This window comes from Diachasma alloeum, unplaced genomic scaffold (assembly GCF_001412515.2).
Source record: "Diachasma alloeum isolate Michigan unplaced genomic scaffold, Dall2.0 Dall_scaffold_00199, whole genome shotgun sequence".
NCBI classification, from domain to species: Eukaryota; Metazoa; Arthropoda; class Insecta; order Hymenoptera; family Braconidae; genus Diachasma; species Diachasma alloeum.
The window spans coordinates 574,672-602,618 of record NW_021680364.1 but is presented as its reverse complement, the minus strand read 5'-3'; the positions used below and the strand labels follow the sequence as shown (position 1 = coordinate 602,618).

The window sequence follows — 27,947 nt, the reverse complement described above, 5'->3', positions numbered from 1 at the left end:
ATATCCTTTTATTTGGGCACAAAGCTGTCCAAATCAGATTGAATTTAGGGGATTTTTGAGGGTGCAAAGGTCAAACTATCGAAGGATAATATTTTTTTCAATCGCAAACAAGCTTACCCATGATTTAGAAAGACTTGGACGCCTCTAGATTCTCTTAAATCGAGTATTTCAGATTCACAACTTGTGCATAAACTAAGAAAAGGATGAAAATGACGCCGTCCTCCCACAGTAGCGTAACTTCCATAACCAATTCATCATTTATCTTCTCGTTCCTTTCGCTATTGCAAGTAGATTATAAAATTCCTCCCCCCCCCCACATAGAACATTAAGAATATAGAAAGATATATATTATATATGAAAATTATACATAAAATGTGTAGATATACGTATCTTCGCGAAATCGTCCATTCCAAGTGAAACAAGGGGCCAATGTTTTCATGTCGTCGCGCAATATATTACATATCCTTTAACTACCCATTTTCGTGGGTGTTTGAGCACCCGTCACGTGCCTCTTAATTACTGCCGCTTTTACCGTCCGTGGCCGAACGCCGTTTTAATTCCACCGAGTTGTGAAATAAAATATGAACAACTGGGGAATCACAGCGGCTTTTCGCCAGCAATCGGTAGTTGCCTTTAAGTATGCCTACGTAACGAGCGAATTTAATTAGTTTATTAAGCGTTGACACGTTTAATGCAACCGTAAAACTGTGCAAGATTATCGTTTGTATTTCTCGGGATTAAATTAACGTTCTGAGAGTATGATTATTAGTTAATCTAGGGACATTTTAGTACGCCGGGGGTTCAATTATCAATTTTTTTTCTCTATTTTAATGCAATTAATCAATGCATCGTTCGGGTTTTTTTTGGCGAAGTGGGAGAAGCACATTTAAGGTCATTTACGCTCAATGTAAGACTGCCAGAATGTTCGTCGATTTTTTTTTATGAGTACATGTTTTAATCATTCGCCCTCCGTATTATCCGTATTCTTTCAACTCGCCACGCCTCATTTTGTCACGACTATTCGTGTTCCTTTAAAATGAAATTCGGTAAACAATGAAATTGTCATGAGCTTGGAATCAAAAGACTTATTTCTGGAATGAGAGTGGCATAAATTATTGGTTGATAATGGGGGGAAATCGAAAAGAGGTTAAAGATTGTAATTGAATTGATAACCTGAGGGAGGATTATATCATGCTCATTTCAGGCCTTTAGTGATAAGAAGCGTTTGGATTGAGGCATTTCTCGGTGGGAATATTGTGTGATAGAGTCGACGACAATAATTTCTCATTTTTGTTCCTTCTTTTTTTAGTAATGAATAATCTTACTGTAAGAAACAACAGATTTTTTTTCAAGCTGAGGATAGCATCGAGACATTTTTGTCTTTCATTTCATCGATTGTAGATGAATCACTGTTACTGATTAATGTATTTTATAACTGCGATTCGGGGTTATGTCGATTAGGCTAATGCTTTTGTCATGAGGAAATACGATTGTAGTGACTTTTACTTCGTTTATTATATTTATACAAGCATGAAATTTTCATTATTGAATTGGACACGAAGATACGAGAATAGGTTTTATTAAGAAAATATCAGAAATTAGGGAAAAAAATTGTGCGCATGGTATCAAGACAATAAATACAGTTTGTATGGATAAATCTATTATAATATTTTTCAATTTGTTAATAATGAAGAATAATTTACAAATTGTACAGATGGAATCGAATAAATCTCTGAGGAGAAATAAAAATGATGTTTTTGGAAAGTATTTGGAGATTTGAATAAACAAGTGCCTAAGTAAGATTGAAAAGTTGATGTGGAGTTGGGAATTTATGACATTCATTCCCGTGGAATCCAATCCCACTGTAATTTAAGGGCTAGTGTAATTGGATGTTTGATGCCAAAACGCTGTGATATTTCACGGATCATCGGAGGACGGGGGGCGCCGAGGTCTATTAACCTTCAATCAAGTCTGAATGACCAGGTCGAGGGGCTCGCAACGGGTCTGGTAGGTATGGACGAGATTATTATTAGTGGAGAGGGGATGGGTTTCCTCATTTCGAGGTTGTAAGTGCTTTTTTTACATTGACGTTGCATTTTTTAGTTATTTTTTTATGTTAACTTTGAAAATTTCAAGTGGAGATTTCAAGTTCTCGATTTTTAGACGAGGGAATACGTTGAGATTTTTTTCTGGAAGAATTTTTTCACGAATTGGGGATATTCAAGTATGTTTTATAGTTTGGTACGGACTACACTATAGATTCAACCATTTTCAATCGTTAAATTTTTTTTACGCAATTCAATTAATTAATTTGAATTAATAATGAAATTTAGGAATATACATTTTTTATTTATTAATATTAATATTAATTTTAATTTTTTTTTTCAATTTTGGGGATTTTTTTTCAATTTTTTCAATTAAATTGCGTGAGAAATTTTTTTTTTTAATCTTGACTATTCAGCGTCATTCAAGTTACATTTAGCACAAAATTATTATTTTTTCAACATACGTTGTTTATAAATAAATAATTGAAATTGTTTAAACTTTCGGAAACTTTGTTTTTAGTTATGGACTTGATTTCTAGTAAAATTCTCAATATGAATAAATGTATTACTATTCCGAACGAATGATTTTTATGGTGGAAAATTGATTGTTCACATATTATTTATAGAAAGTGCTCGGAATTTTCAGAAATTGTAATTTTTTAATTATTTCATCAATCTTCCTTCAAAAGTAAAGTTTGTAATTTTTTTTCAGATTTTAAAAATATTTTCTAACCGTTCTATATTGAGATTCAAATGCAGGCCTGCAAAGTTTAAATAATATCATAATTGTCAATTATTCGGAAACTTACGGTCAAGTTACAAAATAAAAGCATTTCACCGAATAAAAAATAGCCAAAGTATTTCGATATTCTTAAATCATGTTTTCGGAACCGTAAAAAATACGTTCATATCTGGAATTTCAACAGAAACTGATTTTATTTTTGAAAATACACGGAGAAAAAAATCCAGAATTTTTCTGAGGAAATTCAGGCAAAAATTACCGTGCTGTTTGGTAAAGTGGGTTCAATCGTCTAGCACCAGAAAAATTCCGGTGCTGCATAGTAAAAATTCCGGTACCGCACAATAAAAGCTTGATCCCTGACTGTTTTCTATTACATGATAAATTACATTCAATAGTTAATTGATATTATGAAAAACATTAACCTGGGGTTTCAGTAAGGAGATATGTGAGAGAGGAGGTAACGGAATAAATCATCTGGTCACGTTGAGTCGACGTTCGCGGTTGCGGCGGGGGGACGAAGAGTGCCGAAATCTTACGAATGCGCGATCGGATCCTAGGATTCTGGTAGAGCACCAGAAAAATTTGCCAGCCAGTGTCATAATTTTTCTCATATTTCTCGTGAAAATTCACTGTCGCTTCGATTTTGCCGTGCTGCACAATAATTTTTCCCCGCATTTATCCGAAAAATGACTCGTGCAACAGCACTTTTTATATGAGAGAACTCAAGGCTTTAGAACGTTTGAGGGATTTTTTAAACTTATTGACAAGGAATCACTCAAACAAATTAATTTTTCATTTTGAAAATTTAGTGTCATATTGACACAATAAAAAATTTCTTATAAATCATTTCATTTTTTAATGGTTTTCTAAAAATCATTATGAATGTTTGATGGTCTTTCCGATTCTATCATTTGAAGACTTTAATGGGTTTCACTATTTGGGACCAAAAGGTATTTAAAAATTCATCAAACAATTAGAAAGTAGTTTCTTAATGAATGGATCGTGCTCAAGAAATCGTACAAATTTTTTCATAACCTGAATTTCAACAGGAAGCTATTTTGTTTCGAAAAAAACCTCAAAATTTACTGACGATACTTTTTTTTTTAATTTGCAAAATTTTAAAAATTTTCATAATTTTTTTATACGAAGGAAATATGTGAAGAATTTGTTTTTTTACATAATGCAATTTTTTTCGTTCAGGTGAAATTTTTTTCGATATTGGATTTTGATTAGAGTATAAGTACTTATCCTTGAGCAGCGAACAAGTAAGGACGTCTAAGTCGATTTTATCTCCATCAGGTTTAGCAGGATATTTGAATTCCTGGAGAAACATTTTTCTAGCCTTCACCTTTACCTGAGGTTGTCCCAAAGATTCTGAGATATTCCCTGACGACTCAATTAGAAACCAAGTCGGCTCTAATATTTTGCAGTTTAATTATCTCATTAAGCGAAGATTTTTTAAAGAAATTATTACCATTGATTATTAACCATATACCGTTAATCATTGAAAATAAAAAATAATCGCATGAACGAAAATTGAAGTCGAATGAAAAGAGTGACTTTATTAATAAAATATCAGAAATACAATTGAAGATAATATTATTAATCATCTTCAATTGTATTCCATTCTATCAAAAAACAAGTAGGAGATTGCTTTTGTCCTCACATACCATAGCTATTTTTTCTAGTAAATTGGCAATATGCCTCCGAATTGTCGGGGGCATATTGCTAATTTACTAGAGAAATCTTTGATCGTTTTATATTATTTTGTCCAATTGAATTATTTTTCTTCTTTAATCCATTGTGTTAGATGGCTTGTAAAACTGTAATAATGGCATCAAGGAAATAAAGTATTCTATTCTATTTTATAGAAAAACTTGGTCATATAAAACAGTATATTTTGATACGAGTGCGAAAAAGTGGTTTTGACCCGTGAGAAATACCGAAGGCGAGTGTTACTCTCCCAAGGGTCTCAGAGCACTTTTCCCACGAGTCTTAAAACTCTAATTTTCATCACAAGGTGTGGAAAGTGGGCTTTTGCGCACGCGGAGCGTGCGTAAAATTTCGCTTCACGAACAAGTGCTAAAAATTGCATTTTCAGAGATGTTGAAATAAAGTATTCTATTCTATAGAAAAAACTGGGTCGCATAAAATAGTATATTTTAATGCGAGTGTGTAAAAGTGTTTTTTGACCCCTGAGAGATGTGCAGCGCTCGCCGCAGGCGAGCACAGAAAGTTTTTCCCACGAGTGTCAAAACCTTATCTTTCATCACACTGTGTGGAAAGTGGGATTTTGTGCACGCGGATCGTGCGTAAAATTTCGCTTCACGAACAAGTGCTAAAAATTGCATTTTCAGAGATGTTGAAATAAAGTATTCTATTCTATAGAAAAAACTGGGTCGCATAAAATAGTATATTTTAATGCGAGTGTGTAAAAGTGTTTTTTGACCCCTGAGAGATGTGCAGCGCTCGCCGCAGGCGAGCACAGAAAGTTTTTCCCACGAGTGTCAAAACCTTATCTTTCATCATAATGTGTGGAAAGTGGGATTTTGTGCACGCGGAGCGTGCGTAAAATTTCGCTTCACGAACAACTGCTAAAAATTGCATTTTCAGAGATGTTGAAATAAAGTATTCTATTCTATAAAAAAAACTGGGTCGCATAAAATGGTATATTTTAATACGAGTGTGTAAAAGTGTTTTTTGACCCATGAGAGATGTGCAGCGCTCGCCGCAGGTGAGCACAGAACATTTTTCCCACGAGTGTCAAAACCCTATTTTTCATCACACTGTGTGGAAAGTGGGTTTTTGCGGACGCGGAGCGTGCGTAAAATTTCACTACGCGCAGTAAAATTTCACTTTCCGCGCAAGTGATGAAAATTTCATTTTCGGACTTTTTGCATCATAATTGGTCGATACAACCCAAAAAAATCCAAAACTTAAATTTGAACGATTACAAAGCTTCCACTCGGTGGCAAAAAACCAAGAAAATTTTTCGGTCGAACGTTTGGAGGCAACAAAAAGCCTAATTGCATCCAAGTTATCATCAGCCTCTCCTCAAACTCATCGGGGTGCACACTCAGTGGAGCGATGCAGCTGACCATCAGGATCACGGGGCTGGACAACAAAGACTCCAGTGCACTGTAAATACCGATCGAGCGACCATTCCCAGCTCGGTCCATTGACCGATCGCGCTTCTACATCGCCGGCCAATTTCATTCCCTCTAGCTTTTTTTTCAATAAAGTTCGCATAGGTGAACGGAGGTATTAAAATAACGAGGCTGTGAGTCTACGGTTGACTCAGACATGTTTTCATCGTGAGTAATCGTTTTTTAGGAATTATTTTTTTCTGGGAAGATCAATCACTTCAGCACTGATTATTATTTTTAAAAGAAAGAATTCACTCTTGTAATGAAACCGAGAATTTTTTAGGCGAAATCATTGCGAATTAAAATAATTATTCAAATTGATTTGTTTTTGGTGATTTGACATTCACAGCTGAATTATTTTCGTTATGAATTCTTTTCAAAGAGCCAGAATAATCAGGAAATTCAGAATATTTTCTTTTTTGCGATTATATAAAAACGATTATTCCAATATTTAAAAAATTTTTTTTCATTTGAGATAAAGCAATGAAAAAATGAATCACTTCATCACTAATTATTATTATTTTAACAATGAAGAATTATTTTTCCTGCGGAGAAGTAATAGCAGTAATTGAACTATCTTGCTTCAAATGAGAACTATTTTATATAATAAAACAGAGAATTTTATAGAAAAAATTATTTCGAACTGAATAAATTAATGAAATTGATTTGTTTCTGTTCATTTCATTTTTCTCTCAGAAAATATTCCGACATTTTTTCTAAAAACATCATTCACAACTGAATGATTTCTCCTATGAATTCTCCCAGAAGAAACAAAATAAAGAATTCATAACAATTCATAATATTTTCGTTTGCGACAAAATAAAAATCGTGATTCCAAAATGAAAAACTTTCTCCAGTTGTTCCTGAATAAATTATTCATCTCGAAATCATTGACTTTGCTCGCAAAAAGTCGTAAGTCCCCCCCTGTTTCTCATCTCCAAGAGGAATCCCAGCGATCGCCTTTTCCACTTGACACGATATCTCAAATCTAAGCGCAAAATTTTTTCCCCCTGAGACTCTGGCGACGTGAGATCAGTCAGGTATGTTCATAGAAGGATGTAGTGCCTGGAGAACCAAGACGTCTCGAAACAAGAACGTCGGTACAGCCGGTATAAGCGAACCATGGGGGCAACGGCCGGTCAAAGTCCTTATGCTCTACCAGGCAATGTTCAACACGAGGCGACCAATACTTTCTTTCTTGTGAGACAACTCCGGAGCTGTGTTGCTCAATGTTGCTCGCAATTTTTGTGGAAAATCCATTAAAAAAATATGGGAAGATTCCCGGGAGGGGGACGAATCGTTTGATGTACGTCACGAGCATAAATCGGCTTGATAGAGTCGTTGATCTCTATGATTATGAGGTAATCCCCGTGTTTTTGGAATTTTATCGTCGACTTTTTTCTGTCAATCATTTGACAAACGGAACGATAAATCAATCGGTGAATCTACTCATTGGTATGTAGGTGCGGAGAGTTGATAGAAATCTAATTGCATTGAAGTTAATTCATTGGAAGGGAAGAGAAGAAAAATTGAGAGAACGGAAATTTTACTCTGCATTAAAAAAAAATGATTCGTTAATTTCGAATTAGAAAAATCTGGTTTTATTTTTGTTGATAAATTACTCTTGAATTGAAGGAAGAAATTCTCGATTTAAAGAGGAAAGTTTCTTCTATTTCAGATTTTCTCTCTGTAATGAATATTGGAAAAATGAAGTAATTGCGATGAAATAATTTATTGCTTCAGTATTTCCGGGATTTCATAATTGAAATTCGTCAATCATTCTAAAAATGGAACGATAAATCGATTGTTGAATCTACTCATTGGTATGTAGGTGCGGAGAGTTGATAAAAATCTAATTGCATTCAAGCTATTTTCATTTGAAGTGAAAAAAAGAAAAATTGAGAGAACGGAAATTTTAATCTGCATTAAAAAAAGATGATTTCTTTTGCCCCGGTGGTTTTGAAAATATTTTGAAAATAAATTTCGGGAAAAATGTGGTTTTATTTTTGATGATGAATTGTTCTTGAATTGAAGAAAAAATATTCTCGATTTAAAGAGGAAAGTTTCTTCTGTTTTAGATTTTCTCCCTGTAATAAAGATTTTTTAAATGAAGCAATTGCGATAAAAGGATTTATCGTTTTAGTACTTCGGGGATTTCATCATCGAATTTCGTCAAGCATTTGACAAACGAAACGAGAAATCAATCTTTGAATCTATTTATTGGTATTTAGGTGCGGACAGTTGATAAAATTCTGAAGATATCAAATTTACTTTCATTTGAAATATAAAAAAGAAAAATTGAAAGAACAGAAAATTTTATTCTGTATAATAAAAAATGATCTGTTTTGCGCCAATGGTTTTAAAAATGTTTTTGAAAAATTCCCTCAGTTAGATATAGTTATTTCCTCTATAATCAAGATTATAAAAATGAAATATTCACGATAAAATAATGTCTCATGAAAAAATCTAGAAGATTGGATTTCTACTTAACCCGGCGTATTATCTGTTCGACAATGGCAATTTCCCTTGAGATATCTAAAAATTATTTCTCGGTATGATAACTATAGAAGAGACCATCATGATTGGAAAACAGAATTATTGTTGAGATGTGTCGATTGAGAATATACAGAATTCATCTAACATTTATGATAATTTTTTTAGATTCAACATTTATGATAATTTTTTTACATCTTCGTGAAATCTGACGTTAATTTCCAATATTCAGCATTTGAAAAATTGGAGAATAAATTTGGAAGTTCATTTTTTCGGGGAGATTCACAAAATTAAAAGTGGCAATTACCGAATTATTTGATAACGAGTGTGCGAATAGAAACTGCCATTAATTTACATTCAGAATATTCCCAAAAAACTGGAGTTCTCGCAATATTCAACAATTTAATTAATCACAAAATTCTCATGTTTTAAAACACAATTTAAACAAAAAAATTACAATAAAAAAATGATTAATTAAATTGAAAAGCTCTATGAATTGAAAATATAGATATCTTTCAGACGACTTTAATTCCTTGGTCTCCTAAAAAATCGCCCAAAAATTCCCACAATCGGTATCCTATTCCCAAAAGAACTAATCTTCCCAGAAATCAACGTCAACCATTATATCACCTCTTATCTCCCCGCCCCCACCTCTGTATACAAATGCAAGGTGAGGCACGATAAATGATGAGTCTCCTTCAAAAAAATCCCCCCAATAATTCATACCCAACGTCTAAAACGTAAACGTCTCTCTCCGCTTTCAGTGGAATTAGAACGATAACGAAGTATCGTCTAATCCCACCCAACGTGAGACGTCACATGTAGGTGGAAAAATGTGTGATAACCACATGGAGACTTCCAAATCATTTCCAGTAGACGTTGGCGTCAAGAGATGATGAGAAAAATCTCCACAGGGAAATCCTCGCGAATTCGCTAAAAAAAATTCTACTGGATTCTTGCTGAAATTCTATTGAATTCTTTTTTTTGTTTTTATTAATCTTTAGGTTATTCTATTGAAGAATTCCACTGCTTTAGTTCGCGTTTTTTTATCGACAAATGTCCAATGCAAACGATTTTATAGAAAAGAATCAGTAGAATTTCATCTTTCTATTCAACTGAAATTCATCTTTCTATTGCGATATTTTCTATAGGAATTTTTTGGTGTGAAGTCTTCACCACGCTATTTTTCTTCTCTTTTTATTTAAAAAAATGAAACGAAAAACTTGAAATATTTGACCCGAGGAATTTCTATAGAAAATATTTCAATAGAATTAGTTGTATAAAAAATTGAATTCTATAGAATTTTCTATAGAATATTTTCCACTAAATACTTCTATTGAAAAAAATGGGCAGATAAGAATTATTTAAGAGAATCGGCCAAATATTCATAGAAAATTGAATAAAAAACTAGAATTCTATAAAAAAAATTATGATTTTTGCGTGATTCTATCGAAGAATTCCACAGAAAATATCCAATAGACACTATTTTATAGAAAAATATCTGTAGAATATCATCTTTCTTTACCACTGTTTCTGTTGAAATATTTTCTATAGGAACTTCTTGAAAAATTTGAAATATCTGAGCCCGGAATTTCTATAAAAAATATTTCAATAGAATAAATTGTACATAAACATCGAATTCTATTCTTTTTCTATAGAATATTTTCTATTGATCATTTTTATTAAAAAAACGCGCAGACAAGCCGTGGAATTGTTCACTAGAATTTGAATTCGATAAAAAAATTGTATTAGTTTTTCGGTGATTCTATTGAAGAATTCCACAGCTTTGCTGCAAATTTTTTAAATAGAAAACGTCCAATAGAAGCTGTTTTTTATAGAAAAAAAATCAGTAGAATTTCATCTTTCTATACAACTCTTTCTATTCAGACATTTTCTATAGTAATGCCTCGACAAATAAAATCTCAATTTTTTCTTCTCTAAAAGAATCGAAATATCTGAGCCGAGGAATTTCTATAGAAAATATTTCAATGGAATAAATTGTACATAAACATCGAATTCCATTGATTTTTCTACAGAAAATTTCCCATTGAAAATTTCTATAAAAAAACGCGCCGCCGCGAAATTATTAAATAGAATGACGCAAAAACCGATAGAAAGTTCAACAGAAATCCAATGGAATTGTTGATCAAATTTGCGACATTTCCTCTATAAAAATCTTAAGTGCACAATAAATGTGCAGATATAAATCCTATTTTTAGCCGCGACTTCTCCGTAGATTACAATGAAAGAAGAGTGATTGAATTACTTCTACTTTTTTTTATCATCACACAACACTTGAAGACTCTCTGATTTTCTTACTCAGCAACATTTATCTCTTGTTATCACAACGTAGTTGGGTATCAGTTATTTCAAAACAATTCCATGCCCTAGCCGTACTCTCTCATTGTATTCAATTTGAAGAGTAAGCGTGTCTCGTTGAAATGCGATAGAGTCCGTTGTCAGTTTTTCTCAAGATAAGGCCCACGATTTCATGAAATTGTCTGGGAGAGTGTCAGTGAGGCGGCGATCGCTCTTACGCAAAGATCTTGACGGTTTTGTCACGGGATTTTGAGAGTCACCTTGGTTTTGGTCTGGTTTCGGTGGATTTTTGGGGGAAAATTTAAACGAGATGACGACTGTTCTCGCGACTTTCGCCGTTCTCAAGGACCATGTCAAGTTGAGAGTGTCGCAGGACTCCGTTGCCATCGATAATATTGGTGAGGTTTTTTTTAAATTTTTTTTCGGAGGATTTGCATACAATGGGAAGTGATGGGGGAGTGGACGCGGATTGGGTCAGCGATGAGTTTGAGTGTCTATGAGGATGGTTTATTTATTTGCGAACGTTCAAGTATTTTGAGAGATCGATTTTTTGTTGACATTTTTGTTCTGGATTTTATTTCTCATTTTTTCAGTGATTAGTTTATTTGAAAAATGAGATGAATGATACAATTGGTCCTCTGGATCCAAATATAAATGAGGGTTGAATGATTTTTTTTGTTATTAAAAAACATAATTGTTCATTTTTAAATCGTTGGACATATTTCAATAATAAAATAAAAATTTAGGACTTGGTAAAGAAGATTGATAAAACAATTAAAAATTGAAAAAAATATGGGACTGTTCCGTGAAGACAATTAATATTATAATGAATTTAAATTTAGAATTAAACAATAAATTTTTATCTCGATCGATTTTTTGTTGACATTTTTTTTCTGAATTTTATTTCTCATTTTTTCAGTGATTAGTTTATTTGAAAAATGAGATGAATGATACAATTGGTCCTCTGGATCCAAATATAAATGAGGGTTGAATGATTTTTTTTGTTATTAAAAAACGTAATTGTTCATTTTTAAATCGTTGAAAATATTTCAATAATAAAATAAAAATTTAGGACTTGGTAAAGAAGATTGATAAAACAATTAAAAATTGAAAAAAATATGGAACTGTTCCGTGAAGACAATTAATATTATAATGAATTTAAATTTAGAATTAAACAATAAATTTTTATCTCGATCGATTTTTTGTTGACATTTTTTTTCTGAATTTTATTTCTCATTTTTTCAGTGATTAGTTTATTTGAAAAATGAGATGAATGATACAATTGGTCCTCTGGATCCAAATATAAATGAGGGTTGAATGATTTTTTTTGTTATTAAAAAACGTAATTGTTCATTTTTAGATCGTTGAAAATATTTCAATAATAAAATAAAAATTTAGGACTTGGTAAAGAAGATTGATAAAACAATTAAAAATTGAAAAAAATATGGAACTGTTCCGTGAAGACAATTAATATCATAATGAATTCAAATTTAGAATTAAACAATAAATTTTTATCTCTAGAAGTTTTGCAAAAAATCTCTTTTAAAACCAAAAAAATAAATTTTCTGAAATTTAAACAATTTCCATTGTTTATTCATGTGAGAAAGACTTATATTTGAATAAAATTTAAATTATGTTGATGACGAATGAATTTTTTCATTTTCTTTTCCCACAACTTTCCTTTTAAAAATTGATAATTTCATTTGACAAGAATATTTAAATAATTATTGAGTTAATTTAATAGTTGAAGTATCCTGTTGTTTCCTAAACTTAATATTTTTATTCTTGACTAGTATTTAAGCTCCACTACCGAGTGACGTTTTTGATCCTCTTGGTTGGCTGCCTGCTGTGCACATCCCGTCAATTAATAGGTGATCACATCAAGCAAGTATTCGAATCAATCGATTACCCTACATTCGATCATAACTTTGTTTTTCATCGTGTGCTGTTAACGATGGGACATTATTACAGATGCATATTTGATAATGACGAGAGAACGCTGGGCCACGTGATTGATACGTTTTGTTTTTTCACATCGACTTTCACAGTCGTAAGTATTAATTTCGGGTATGAATATTTTTCCCCATTAGTGGTATCTCATTCAAATAATGACAATTCACCGTCTAATTGCTCTTTAATTCGAACGACGAGCGATGAAGTGAACCATCAATTCTATTTCAAAACGATTTTTTAGAAATATTTCGATATTTAAAGAAAATCGATTAATTAATTGATTCATTTTTCGTTTGTTAATTCCCATTAACAAAAAGAGAGTTTTATAAATTCTCATTTGAGAATGCCAACAAAAGAGAAAAAAAAACAGAGGAAAATAGACTTAGCGAATGAAAAAAAATAGTGTGCACGCTCCGCGTGCGCAAAATCCCGTTTTCCACACACTGTGATAAAAAATGGGATTCGACACTCGTCGGAAAAGTGTACTTTGACCCTTGGGAGGTGTGTAGCGCTCGCTGAAGGTAAAAAAGCTTTTACGCAGTCGTATTGACATATGCTGTTGTGTGACTAGTGCGTAAAGTTCCATTTTTTCGCACGCACTTGTTACACATCATATTTTTTTGTGATACCACGTACGAAAAAATTCAATAGAAAACCTTGCGAATTCCCTAGAAAATTCTATTGGAATTCCATAAGAATTCTATTAGAAATTCGATAGGAATTCTATGGTATTTCTATGGGATTCTATAGGAATTCTATTGGATTTCAATACGATTCTATAGGCATTCTATGGGATTGTATAGGAATTCCATAGGAATTCTATTAGAAATTCTATAGGAATCCTATGGGATTTTTGTGGGATTCTATAGGAATTCTATGGGATCCTATAGAAATTTTTATTGGATTCTATAGGAATTCCATGGGATTTCTATAGGATTTCTACTGGAATTCTATTGAAAAAATTTTGAATTCTATCAAATTTTTTCATACGGGACGTGTCGAGTTTACTGTTCGGAGCGGTAAAGCGAAGTTTTACGGACAAGAATTTACTTTACACACACTCTTAAACTTTACGCACGCCGTGCGGAAAACCACCGCTTTGCGCACACTAAACCGTTTCGACAAGTGCATTTTTCAGGCAGGTATCATAAAAAAATTTACCCAAATGATTTCTTCGGAATTGTAGTCGAAATACATGAATGCAACAGCAGTAGAATTAGGCCACATTCCACATCCCGGTGTGGGTGCACAAACCCCAGAAGACGAGGTCGTCCACCACGCATATTACCAATGGGTGCCATTTGTCCTCTTCTTTCAAGCACTCCTATTCTACGTACCCCACTACCTGTGGCGATGCGCAGAAGGTAAACATTTAAGTATGAAAAAATTTAATGAAAGTAAAATCCTCCCCAATGGATTCTATTGAATTTCTGTAAAAAATTCGATTGGTTTTGTATAATTTTTATTGATATTCAAAGTAAACTTATTCTTTCTAGATTTTTTATCAAAATTCTCCTCATGAATTTCCAATTTTTTGCTTTCATTTTGTAATGAGAAACGGAAAAAGTGGAAACGACTCAGCCCTAAGAATTTTGACTGACAAAGTTCTCAGGAGAATAAATCACACAGAAAAATAAAAATTTATGACTTTATTGCGTCAAATAGTATATAATGATGCATAATAACAAACAGAATGCTCATCAAATTTCTTACAGAGAGTTTTGTACCAAATTTTTCAATCAAATGCCATAAATAAATTCTATTGAATTTCTACTATCAAAATGCGAGTCGTTTTGTATGATTTCTCAATATATATTTCAGTAGAAAAAATTCAATGGATGTTTATGTTTGTAAATACTTTATTATATAGGATTTTTTTCTGTTGAAATTCATCTCATAAATTTTCTTCTTTTGGGATTTTGAGAAAAAGAATTCTCAAGAGAATAAATCACACAGAAAATTGAAAAAATTATTACTTTATTGCAGCAAATACTGTTTAATGATGCATAATAACAAATAGAATTCTCATAAAATTTCTTACTCAAAGCTTTCTATCAAATTTTGAATTCAAATTCTCCAATAAAAATACGATTGGTTGCTTATAATTTCTCAATAGATATTTCAGTAAAAAAAATTCAATTGATGTTTATATTTCTAAAATACTTATTCTGTAGAATTTTTTGTTTATAACTTCATCTCATAAATTTCCCTCTTTTCTAAATTTTATTATTTGATTAAACAAAAAATAACAGCAGAAAAAAAAATTCTGGCATAATTTCTACGGAAAAAAATCCCCAAGAGAATACATCCGACAAAAGAATAAAAAAAAGTATTGACTAAATTTTTTAAAATATTTTTCGCTGAATAATGTAAAACGACGAATGATAAAGAATTGAATTCTCATATAATTCTCTTCAAAAAGCTTCTATCAATATTTTTCATTCGCATTTCCCCCGAAAATCCTCCCAAGCCCATGAAATCGACATTCGTCAACAGGTGGTCGCCTGAAGATACTCGTCTCGGGTCTGCAAATGGCATCCCTCTGCCTCCGTGACGAGCAGCTCAACCTGAACGACGGCAAATCGATTCCCTCGAGGTCCGATCGAGAGGAGAAAATCCAGATAATTCGAATCGCCTTTCTGAATCGTCTGCACGCAAACAGACCCTGGGCGTACTACCTCGGGGCGTGCGAGGTCCTGAACTTCATGAATGTCCTGACCCAGATATACTTGACGAACTGGTTCCTGGGTGGTGCCTTCCTAGACCTGGGGAACATCGTCACCCAGGCGGACGAGACCGATTGGAATAAAAAGATGACACCCCTGGACATTGTATTCCCCAAGGTCACCAAGTGCACATTCCACAAGTATGGGCCCTCGGGTGGCATTCAGAGACACGATGCACTCTGCGTTATGGCGTTGAACATTGTCAACGAGAAGATTTACACGTTTTTGTGGTTTTGGTTTATCATTCTGGCGGTTGTCACGGGGCTGGGGCTCGTTTGGAGAATTCTCACGATGGTTTTACATGCCAGGTGAGGTGGATCGATGAAATATTATGAGAATTTATTTCTGTCGGTCCAGTAGAAATTGTATATTTCATCACTTGTGCGTAAAGTGAAATTTTACATTTAACGCAAATGTAAAAACTTGGGAAATTTCGGAAAAATTGAATCAATTCAGGGGGGGAAATCCCGAGAGAATATCAATTTTTCTACTCTTCGCGGGATGTTTTTCTGGTATTTTTTCTGCGTGTGGTCTAGATTATCGTATCTACTGCGAGGTCTCGGGAGTTATTGTTTGTCGTAAAACGTTGATTGTTGGAAAAAACTAGTTTATTGGGTGCGTGGCCTCTACTTGCGGTGGGTTCGCCGGGAGATGAGGCTCTCGAAGGATTAGGAATCGTTTGCGGTTCTTCTGTGAAGATTACAACAGCTGTTTATAAACAGAAGTATTTTTTGTTTTGTAGACATTAAAAACAATTGCTGTTGGAACGTCACTTGTTGAATTGTTTTTAATCAATCGAAATAGAATTATTGAAAATAATATTTCCGATAGTTTAAATAATTATCATTATTTATTAATTAAGGTAAAATGCAGAAAAGGGGATTAAAAATTGAGACTAAGAATTTATTTAATCAGGAAAAATTGACATTTTCATTATTTATTTTATTGATAAACAAACACTGGAATTTTGTTCAAGTAGTTTCCATTTCTGATCCACAAATATTTACACAGGAGTATCCGGTTCAACCGGTGGGTATTTTCGCTGGCCTGCCCGGGTAAATACAATCCCTGGAATGTCCTTCGAGTGACTCACGAGTACCACTTCGGCGACTGGCTCTTCCTCTACTATATAGCCAAGAACCTGGACAACTATGTGTTCAAGGAGTTGCTCGAGCAGTTGGCCCACGACATGGAGGATCGTAGAGCGAGCCGCTTGAAGCACGGTCTTTCCACACTGAGCGAGGAGGAGCCCTTGAAGAAGGTCTAGGGGCCGTCAATCCACGGGAACAATCCACTTGGACATTCTTGGGAGTTGAGTCGTCGAGGACAGGCATTATCATCAGAACGTTTTTCCCAAGTTTTCGCTGAGTATTTTCGCATCAGTACGCGCGCTCTGATCTTTCATCTCATTTAGTTGTGAGAAACTTCGTGTTCTTCATTCGAATTTCGAATGAATTAAATTTATTTCGGTCGTGAATGCGTTATCAGAATGAATGATGGATTAAAAAATTGATGAATGATGAAGATTAATGATGAGTGAAGAGTTAATGAATAATTTTTAATCTTTGACCCATTCCCTTTCACTTTTTAGAGGGATCCGATCAATACCCTTAATTGTTCGGCAATAAGGGAAGTTTTTACGAATCAATTTTCTATAATAGTGAACAATTTTCTTGAATTATTTGGTCAATCTGCAAATTCTTTAGAAAATTGAACAATTTTGTAAATTTTTTGTTCAAATGAAAAAGATAAAAACAGATATTTTCATAGAATTTTCTAACAAAGTTGGGAATTTTATTGGTTTTATAGAATTTAGGACCAAGTCAAAAGTCCAAAAAGGAATAATTTATTAATTTTGCGCATGACAAACCTGAGAAAATTGATAATTATGACGCAGAGAATAATTTGTGAATTTGAAGAATTTGAAAATACCGCGGGGTTTTAGCGACTAAATTCACGCGACTATTGACTAATCAGAATTGAGGATTAGCGGTGTGGAAGTCTCGATATATTTCGATACAAAACAACTTCACGAAACTTTACTTTTTTATAGATAGGATAGGATTCTAATTTCTACAAAATATTACTCGCAAAAAAAAATTTTTTTAATTAAAAAGAAATGAAAAACAATGTTTCAATAAATAATAGTTCATGGAAGAGATAAACTGAGGCTCTGCGAAGGGCGTTGAAATTTTACGATTTCTTTACTTGATTTTTCTAACGAGAAAAAAATTTCATAACCCAGTGGAAGCTTCGACAGAATTCCAATAGGGTATTTTATTACGCTGTAAAAATGCATTTGTAAATACCACAAAGGTAGAAACGCATCACTTTTATGGTCCTTTATTGATCCTTCCGATCATCGGATGCAATAGAAAAAATTCTACAGAAAAATAAATAAATTTTCATCTTTCGAAACGACTCGTTCCGTTGGAACCGCTTCCATAAAAATTCTTCGCATCTTCTCAAGTTTTTTCACGTTCATTTTCTAGTGAGCGAAGGAAAAAAGTAGTAAACAAATCAGGGACAAAATTAATGCTGAGATATTTCCATAAAAAACATGAAAATCCATCAATTTTTTCCCCCCACATTTTTTCTATTGAATAGTTCTATTTTTAAAAAATTGAAAAACTTATCAATAGAATCGGCGAAGACTCAAAAAATCCCTCATCAATCTTCTCAAAAAACTATTAATTACATCCTCTCAATTTCTTCTACTGAATAGTTATATTTTTTAATTGAGAAACTTATTCATGGAATCGTCGAAGATTCATTAGAATTCCCCAGGAATTTTCCGCCGACTGCATCCAGAGACAGAGATGTATTTGATCCTTCGGATCATCGAACTCTAGTCTCAAATAAATCCGCATTTACCACCCACAATTAAGCCGCCCGTTCCAGCACTAATCGATAAGAACCTATCCATGACTCGCTCTCGCTTTACTCATTCTCTAAATATCTCTGAAAGTGTGTATACGCAACCGGAAATGGAATTGTTAGAGTGACGCTGGGGCTGAATGACTCGTACGTACAAGTGGGATAAACGATGATTCTGCCTTGCGTAAGGACACCCGATAAATATCCATGGCCGTTGGATTCATGGCGCACGTCATTACCCGGTTCAACACGATGGGAACAACAAAGATGAATATTTATTCATGTTATTACTATATTACATTATATTACATAGATTAAAAAATAGGTGAAGCATTTTCGGTCAGCAATTTCTTTCGGCAAGCATATGCTAGACTTGGAAATGTTTCAAGTTCCTCTTAGTTTATGAATAAAAAATACTTATTTATTCTTTTTGTTTTTTTTATTACTAGGGGGCTACGCCCCCTGCTCGCTCCGCTCGTCAACCCCCATATGACCTCGATGATCCTTATTCTGACCCTTGGGATCCTTAATCTGACCCTCGTGACGAACATTCTGACGCTTAATTTTGGAATCTTAATTTCGAGTACTAAATTTTCATCTACAGAAGTCGATTTGGATTTTTATAATATAGAGAGATATGTAGAAACCCTTATTTTTTGCCCTCGAGACCTTTATTTGCACCCTTAATCTGACCTTTGTGATCCTTAATCTGGCCCTTGCGACCCTTATTTGGATCCTTAATCTGACCCGCATTATAACCCTCGTGACTTGTATTTCAACCCTGGTGACCATTAGTTTCCGATCCTAGGTTTTTGACCCTCATAACCCCTATTTGGACCCTTGTGACCTTTAATTTAAACCTTGTGACCTTTATTTAGACCCTTGCTACCTTTATTTGGACCCTTAATCTGGCTTTTGTGACCCTTAATCTTGTAGCCCTTATGCTCAACCATTTGACCCTTAATATGAGCCTTATTGTGACCTCGTGACCATTGTTCTGTCCCTCATGAGCCTTATTTTGACCCTTACGACCTTTATTTTTACCTTTTTGGCCCTTATTCTAACCCTCATGACCCTTATTCTGACCCTTGTGACCCCTAATTTCGGAGTCTTAATTTCAAGTACCAAATTTTCATCACCAGAAGTCGATTTCGATTTTTATAATGTAGAGAGGTACATATATCCATATAAAAGTTGAAGAATAATTTATCAATTATATTCATTTAACTTCATAAATTTTATAACGCGAAAATTGATCTTGAAAGTCAACAAGGCTTGACGAAAGAAATTGCAGATCGAAAATGTTTCACTTATTTCATAATAGAGGATTCATATGAAAATTGGTGGACAATTCTTCGCAAAAGATTGCATTTTCACACTTGAAAAATGGGACCGATTTCACTGTTAGATGCACCTATTTACCTTACACCGTGAATTTTTCATCAGGAAAATTTTTAAAGATCATTTCTCTTTCAATAAATAACTGAATACATAACGGTCAAAAATAATAACGCCCCCTTTCCTAGTTAGGGAAAATAATTGTTACGGTGAAAGGATATCGATGCTAATTGTAACGTTAGACTTTGCAAGGAAGCTGAATTATTCTGTCATCTAACAAGAGAACATTGGGTAATTCAATCGGTCGCAGGTGATAAATAATATATTCGAGTACATGATATTACAGAAAAAGTCTTTTGTAATACGAGCACGTGGCATTGGTCTAGGGCATACTTCACGGGCGAATGTTGCGTAAGGGATTCCCACAGATTCGATAGATTTCATGTATTTTTCATGTAATGCATGAAAAGGAATTTATAATATGTTTCCACACATGAAAAAATTTAATAGAAAAATTTAAAGAATTCAATATGAAATTCTATTGAATTTCTGTTGAACTTCTATTGAAAATTCTATTAGTTTTTTGCCTATTCTATTGAAATATTCAGCAGTTTTAATGAATAAAATTTGCTACAGGAATTCTTGGACGTGAATCTTGCGAGTTTTTTCCGCTTTATCTTTCTTTTCTTCTTAAAAAAATTAAAGAAAGAAAAATATAAAAAATCGAGCGTTGGAATTTCTATAGAAAAAACAAAATAATAATCGTAAAATAAATAATAAATAAATGAATTGTATAGAAAAATTGAATTCTATTGACTATTTCCATCGAATATTTTCTATTGAACATTTTCATTACAAAAACTCGCAGATAAGCTGAAGCTGAATAGAATTTTCCAGGTTTTTCTATGAAATTTTGTCATAAGTGATGTGAAAAAAATCGAGATGATAAAATACATGTGGATAAGCAAATATTCTGCACTAATTAATTATAATTTTCTATGTTTTGAACCGTATTTATAGAATAAATCCCCTTCCATATAGGATGAAAGATGTTTGGGTGATTTTATCGTGTCAACTTTTTCAGAAGTCCACGTGCATGACTAAAGTGGAGCCAACTGTGTTGGAAATGTCTTTGAAGCCCCCTCGAAGACACTTTAGAATTGTTAAAATAGTTGGCGTTTGTTGGGTCGAGGGGGATCTTGAGGCTTTGTGTGTACGTAGCTGTGTGACACTGGAGCACACATTGCGTGTCGACACTCCTATGAAAATGGGGAGTACTCGCTATTTGTTTTTTCTTGTAATGAATAGTATGGGAAGGCGTGTGTCTCCAGATACTTTTAATAGAATTGAAATTGTGAGGGGCTTTTTTGGGGATTCGGAGATATTTCTGAAATAGAATGAAAAACATTTCTTTTTTTGTGTTTTCATAGCTTGTGATACATTTCGAAGCTTTTGTTACATAATTTTTAATCAAATTACTCATAATGCACCTCTTCGCTTTTCTTACACCATTTTACAGATAAAATTGAATACAAACGGGAAATTGCTCTTGTACTGCATATAGTATAGTTATTTTGCACTTCATTTCCTTCTATCATGTATAATTCATTGTTTACTTCATTATTAAATTATTCATTATTAAATTATTTCATTATTAAATTGAATAAGATTTCTCGGTCAAAAGGACACCCAAACAAATTTTTTAAACCATCATTCGATCAATTCAGAAAATTTTTTTAGTTATCGCGGGACAACAGATTTTCAAAAAAATTAAAAAATTAAAAAACCAATCGATGAATTAAAATTTAATTAACGGCGATTGATAGGGCTCAACAATACCTAGCGAACAATTGACGGAAAACTTTGATACAGATAAGCTGCGGATTTTTCCAAGAGAATCGACCAAAAACTAATAGAATACTCCATAGAAATTCGACAGACTTCTCTACCGAATTCGCAGTTTTTTCTTCAAAATTTTTTCATACACGTCCCGCTAAAATCATTACCCAAGTACTCCTCCCATCTGCCGCATGATCCCAGCGATAATCATAACACATTTGTCTGAATTACTCAACGCAAACGGGATTAAACAGATGTATTCCATCCAGAAACCCATAAACCCACGATATTCGGTACAGCGGGTGTTCCCATGTTATGTCACGCTCCATAATCCTGCAATTGATAAATAAAACACGTTGAGTAACTCCCTATTGACTCTTTGACGACGGCCGGTGGTCGTTATCTCATCGCGAGAGGTAAATCTGTCATTAGTGAATAATTTTAACTGCAAAATGACATCTGTACGTTCATCATTGGGCTTCGTTCGCTCATCTACTCCACCCAAAGTGATTGACGAGCGCCAACGCCTCCGGTGCTGATTGCACAGGCCACCCAATTTAATAACGTCCTCGTTCGCATTCTATCTCGTTTTACGTTGAGGCGAAATCGCTGGAGCGAATCGAAATTACACTACTGCTGTATTGTTGTCATCTTCGCGTGAATGCGTAATGTATTATCGTGACATTGCAGCGAGTGATAATCAGCGGAAAGTTGACGTTATTGATTAAGATTGCGGGGGTTTTATTTCAAATCAGTTGATGATTGATGAGGGGATCCGCGGTATCTCAGGCGAAAAGTTCAATGACATTAATTCGAAATTAAAGAACAGAGGAATGATTTATTTTGATTGAATTAATGGGTTTATCGAAATGACTCGTCGTTAAGATTTTATTTAAACTTGAACTTGACGTTTATTCAGGTTTTTATTCGTGTGAAATGAATATCAGTTTTTTCAATAATAATTAGAACTTCATTAGTTGGAAGTGACATTATTGTTCAGATTGCGAAGAAAATGAATTTAGTAATGTAGGATAATTTTTTATTTGGAAGGCATTTTTATGGGAATAAATAGGAAAATTTCAAATAAAGAGTTGTATTTCATTTCGTTTCAAGATTTTTCGTCAAGGATCGGGGTATCTCAGGCGAAAAGTTCAATGACATTAATTCGAAATTTAAGAACAGCGGAATGATTTATTTCGATTGAATTAATGGTTTATCGAAATGACTTGTCGTTAGGATTTTATTTAAACTTGAACTTGACTTTTATTCAGGTTTTTATTCGTGTGAAATGAATATCAGTTTTGTCAATAAAAATTAGTTGGAAGTGACATTATTGTTCAGATTGCAAAGAAAACGGATTCAGTAATGTAGAATAATTTTTTATTTGGAATACATTTTTATAGGAATAAATAGGAAAATTTCAAATAAAGAGTTGTATTTTATTTTGTTTAAAATTTTGATTTGCATTATTCTTTATTATTATTCTATTATAATATTTAGTGGATCATGTATTATACAAAATTCTTGTTCACTTTGTTTTCAAGTCATCAACAATTGAAGAACACTAGAAAAATATTGGAAAGTCATGATTAATTTCACAAATCAACGGCGTAATTTTTCTTGGAGAAAAAATTCTGTTGGAGACGTTTTATTTCAGGAATTCAGACGAGGTTGATGAACTTTCGTTTTTCAGTATCGATTTTTGGAGTCACTGGGCCTGATGAATTATTCAGAGATATTTTTTTGGAGGCGGTGAATGGAGAAATGTCGTGATGAGAATTGTGGACGGTTTCAGATGAAAATTGTATGGAATTAATAGTAGGGACGTGGGATAGTGTACGGCAAGAATTTGAGTGATCGTATGGAGCCTTTTGGATTGGGACCATTGATGAGTTGATCGAAAATACGCGGCTGATTGGAGTAATTAATATCCATTAAGACGCAATTCGAGTGTAGATATAGAGCTTGCGATTGAAATAGAATTTTGGGGGAATTTATTTCAGTTATTTGTGAGGCGCATTCGCACAATTTTTTAACAAGTTTTTTTAGCAGTAATTAATAAAAAATGCAAGGACTAGGGATATGCAAGTACTTTGGGTATTTTATTATTTAAAGTTTGCAGATATGAATTTGAATCTCGATATTGAAACATTTTTAAGATCTGAAAACAAAATTAGAAAGTTTACGTTTGGAGGAAGATTGATGAAATAATTTAAAAATTTCGATTTTTGATAATTATGACCATTTTCTATAAATAATTTATAAACAATCAATCAATTTTTCCGCCATAAAAATCATTTGTTCGGATTTGTAACAAATTTATTCATCTTCAGAACAGGATTTCATGTCTAGAAAAATAATATTTCGGAGAGCTTAAACAATTTCAATTATTTATTTATAAACAACGAATGTTTAAAAAATAATAATTCTGTGGAAAATGTAATTTTAATGTCCCTGAATATTCAGGATTTTACTTAAACTGTTCTCACGCAATTTAATTGACAAATTTGATGATTGAAAATGGTTTAATCATAAAATGCATTTCTTAAAATATTCTGAATTCAAATAAATTTATGAAGGTAGACAATTAATTTTTTTATCAACGACTCTATGAATTTTTCTCAAAAAATAATTGTCAGCAGCTCTGATTTAAACTACGAATATTTAAAAAAATTTGATGAGAAAAAAAAGCGTAAAAAAGGGATTTTCTGAAAAAAGTTTTCTGTCCCTCGAGTTTTCAAAAATATCTCAAAGTGAAATTGTCACAATCTCTTTCTCCACGGCTCATGACGAGAGACTAATGAGGGCCTACTTCCGCGTCAAATACCCGAGGAAAATGTGGAAGCCACCTGGCCAGTGGCCACACAGAATACCCGAAGGGTCGCTTTTCCCTCAAAGCGAGGCAACTGCGAGGAATCCCATACGGGCGCCTGGGATGCCCCGACTTGGGGGGAGATATGCAGGGGTCCCGAGGAATTTCACGTGCCCTATCCCGTTTAGATTGTCTACAGTCGGGACTACGTGACTCTGAGCGCGTCGAGTTTCCAGTTTTCCAATGGGAAAAATCCTGACACTTGTTGATCCGGAGATCATAAAACGGATTGAGAATGGATATCGTGGACTGCGCTGGGAGAAAGGATAATTTATGATGGATTATTTTCTAAACAACGACGGTTGAAGTTGGATTTGAAGTTCCAGTACATTTTTATTATTATTGACGTTTACTGAGCAAGAATAACTTCGCTAGTATTTCAACCATTTTTACAAATAAAAATCAAGAAAAATCATAAATTTTTTCGAGTGAGAATACGATAAAATTGAACATTGTAAATAGTGCCCCCAAAGGCCCCATTTTGCCCCAGTAAATAAATTGTTGTTTTCATGAAATTAATTAAAAGCAAAAGATTCCGGAACTGCTCGGTCAAAATTTTTATTTCTTTTCAAGTTTTGGAATGAAAAAATTATCTTGACTGGAAAATTTTTCAATCGTCAAATTTTTCCATTCAATTTTGTAAGAATATTTTTAATATTTTATAGACTCTCGCATCACATTCTCTAAAACATTAGTTTTGTATTTTAATTCTCTCCTAATGAACTAATAATGAAAACTGTTGGAATTTCAAGGCTTGTTAAAAATTTGTCACAATAAAAAGAAAAGATTATTAGGGTAAAAAAATTACTCTTCATAATTTATTTATAAAAAACTCTACATATTCAAAAATTAAAATTCATGAATTTTGTGAAAAATTTTCGAAATAAAAAATTGGAAATAGACGTATTTTGCCCCGATAGCTTCAGAGATGCAGACGAAAAATTATGCTTTCATGAAATCAAGTTAAAAAAAATCCGGAGCTGTTGGGGAAAAATTTTCATTTCTCCCAGTTGAATTTTTGAGGAATATTTCCGAATCTAAAGGAGATAGCGAATTTTTCGTAACTACATTTGTTGTAGCTCTCAATCGGCTCTACAAAAAAGGTTATAACAAAAATTTTGCTACCTCCCTTAGATTTCGAGATATTCCTTGAAAACTGGTCAATAGTCAAAATTGACTTGTACCATTTTACCGCTTCACCCCCAAATTAAATTTAAATCTTCAAAGTTTAAATAAAATCATACTGAAATGCCCAGTAACCTAATGGTAATGAAGACTAACGACCTCCCATTTTTCCCTCTTCTAAAACCTAAAAATTAAAACCAAAAATCCCTCACGAATTTTAATTTCCCAAAACAAAACATTCTGAAATCCACTTTTTTCTCACGTACTCGTCGAGTCAGACTCGTTAACCCTATTAGGTTTTTACGTCACGTGTGTCACAGGTGCCTAATCGCGAGTTGAATCCCCGAGTGCCCCTTTTCGCTGGATGCTTGCCCGCAGATTAAATTATTCAAGAATCCGGTCATATGAGTTTCTGTCGGTGTGCCCCATTCCCACTCCCCTCGATCCCCGATTTATATTCTCTGCATATGGGGCTGAGTCGACTCGCGAGACAAAGTGCGCGAGATGGAGAAAGGGACGAGGGACTTAATAAAAGAGGATGATAGAATCCACCATGCATTCGTCATAATTGACACCATTGACCCACAGTGGCTCTCAACCCACTGCGCGAGTGGTGCGTGGGATCGCGAGACGGCACGCGGTGGAAAAGGTGTTGACCTGTTCCCCTTGGACTCCTCTCCCCATCGCGGAACGATATCGAGGTTCGTCTGATAAAAAAAATTGTCTACTCCTGTTTTCGATCCGTAACGCGATTCACGAAAATCGGGAGAAGGTTCAGACGACTTGTTATCTGCGATTAAAATTCACTTGTTGTTATTAACGTCAACACTTGTTCCACTATCAACTCGGAGATTCTGATGCGTCCATCATCCCAAGGCTATCACCTCAATGAGAAAATTATTTATTATCTTGAATGATTTTTCTGTCCCAATTTTTTAATCTCTCAAGGACAAATTATCTGTGAAGTTTTATATTCAATGGTTATTCAATCGATTATCGGCATTATCACTTTTGATATCATTTTCTTTTTTTTTTATGACATTGATTTTTTTGTTTTCTAAAATTAATCGGGATTAGAAAGAAAATGTAAACCTATTTTTCGAAAGAGATGAATTCACTGAGATGTAAAATTTCTTCTCTCGTGGGTAATTTGTAAACATTAATTTTCGTCGTTTTCTCAGATTTTTTTGAAATTTCAATTGAAGCTATTGTTTCATTGTGAGAAGAAACTCTCTGAAAAAATGCAATTGAAAAATTTGAAAATTCAAAACTTGAAATTTAAAATTTGATGACTTTAAATCGAACGCACCACTATCATATTAAATTATTCATTATCTTAAATAATTTTTTCCACCTAAATTTTCAATTCGAAGATAAAGAATTAATTTACTTGAATATTCAATCTCAATTTTGTTTATTTTCGTTATCAAACGTTTTTGAATGACTTTGTTTAATTAACAATGCCGATAATTTATTTAACATTGCAGATGATTTTTTTTCAAACCAAGAGCATTTTTTTAATGAAATAAATCCACTCTTTAATTAAGAAAAAAAAACTCTCTGAAAAAATCAAATAGAAAAACTTTACGATTCAAACGTCGAGTTTTAAAATTTACCAAATGGTCCTGGCCGTTCCCCTAATGCTTGAAAATAACCTTGAACCCACACAGGTTGAAAGAAGAGAAAGGCAAAGGCCGGAGGAAAAACGAGCATCCCGAACGAAAGAAATTGGAAGACATTTTTATTCAAAGTGCGTCGATAGTAGTTAACAACGTGGGTCTTTGTTGTCGTGGCCTAATTACAGTAATTGCAGTCTCTCGTTGCATAGATGGAGTCTGTACCCATTCGATTTAGGGGACAATCTGCGCTGTTAAGGCGGTGATCACGGGCATAAGGGAGTGTATTATTGGCACGAGGAGAATCTCCATCAATTTCTTATCTATTTTCCGACGAAATTGCATGAGTTATTCATTAATTAAATCGCTAACGACGTGGGATTCCTTCGTTCGGGGTGATCTAATCGCCGAGAATTTCAGGAACAGTTTTGATGATACGGAGACCTGTTTTGCGGTTGACAATATTTTTAACAAAAAATGTATTCTATTTATTCTGTCTAAACCATTGCTAACGAAATAATTTTGCAATTACATTTAACGAAATAATTTGTTGAATGCGAAGACTCAACTGTTGAAATCCTTTTATTTCTGGTAAATCACACATCTCTGAAATTAAATATCTCCTTTAGTTATGATGAACTCTCATATTATGGAGAGATTGATAGAGAAATATTTTATTAAAACTACAATTAATGAGAATTAAATTTAATATTTAGTTGGGATGAAGAGAAAAATTGGAGAAATAATGTACCAATGTTCGTTAGTTTTGCGTAGATGCGACGTTTCGCTAAATATTTTAAATTTTTTCATGTCAGGAGGAGAAGAAGCTGAAATATGTAGCGAAACTTCGCATCTG

The 27,947-nt window shown here is 33.4% G+C and overlaps 1 protein-coding gene across 1 annotated transcript; it reads left to right on the top strand.

The window, feature by feature from the left end:
* Positions 1-10,912: 10,912 nt before the first annotated feature.
* LOC107035555 (innexin inx7) lies at positions 10,913-17,143 on the top strand. The gene is made up of 6 exons (XM_015253027.1): positions 10,913-11,143; positions 12,539-12,629; positions 12,717-12,795; positions 13,885-14,062; positions 15,195-15,732; positions 16,436-17,143. The coding sequence occupies exons 1-6, from the start codon at positions 11,056-11,058 to the stop codon at positions 16,689-16,691; spliced, it is 1,230 nt and encodes a 409-aa protein (XP_015108513.1). The 5' UTR covers positions 10,913-11,055; the 3' UTR covers positions 16,692-17,143.
* The last annotated feature ends 10,804 nt before the right edge of the window (positions 17,144-27,947 follow it).

Coding starts and splice junctions, on each gene's coding strand:
- LOC107035555 (XM_015253027.1), top strand. CDS start 11,056: ATGACGACTGTTCTCGCGACTTTCGCCGTTCTCAAGGACCATGTCAAG. Junction 12,630..12,716: donor TTAATAGGTGATCACATCAA/GCAAGTATTCGA, acceptor ACATTATTACAG/ATGCATATTTGATAATGACG. Junction 12,796..13,884: donor TCACATCGACTTTCACAGTC/GTAAGTATTAAT, acceptor TCGGAATTGTAG/TCGAAATACATGAATGCAAC.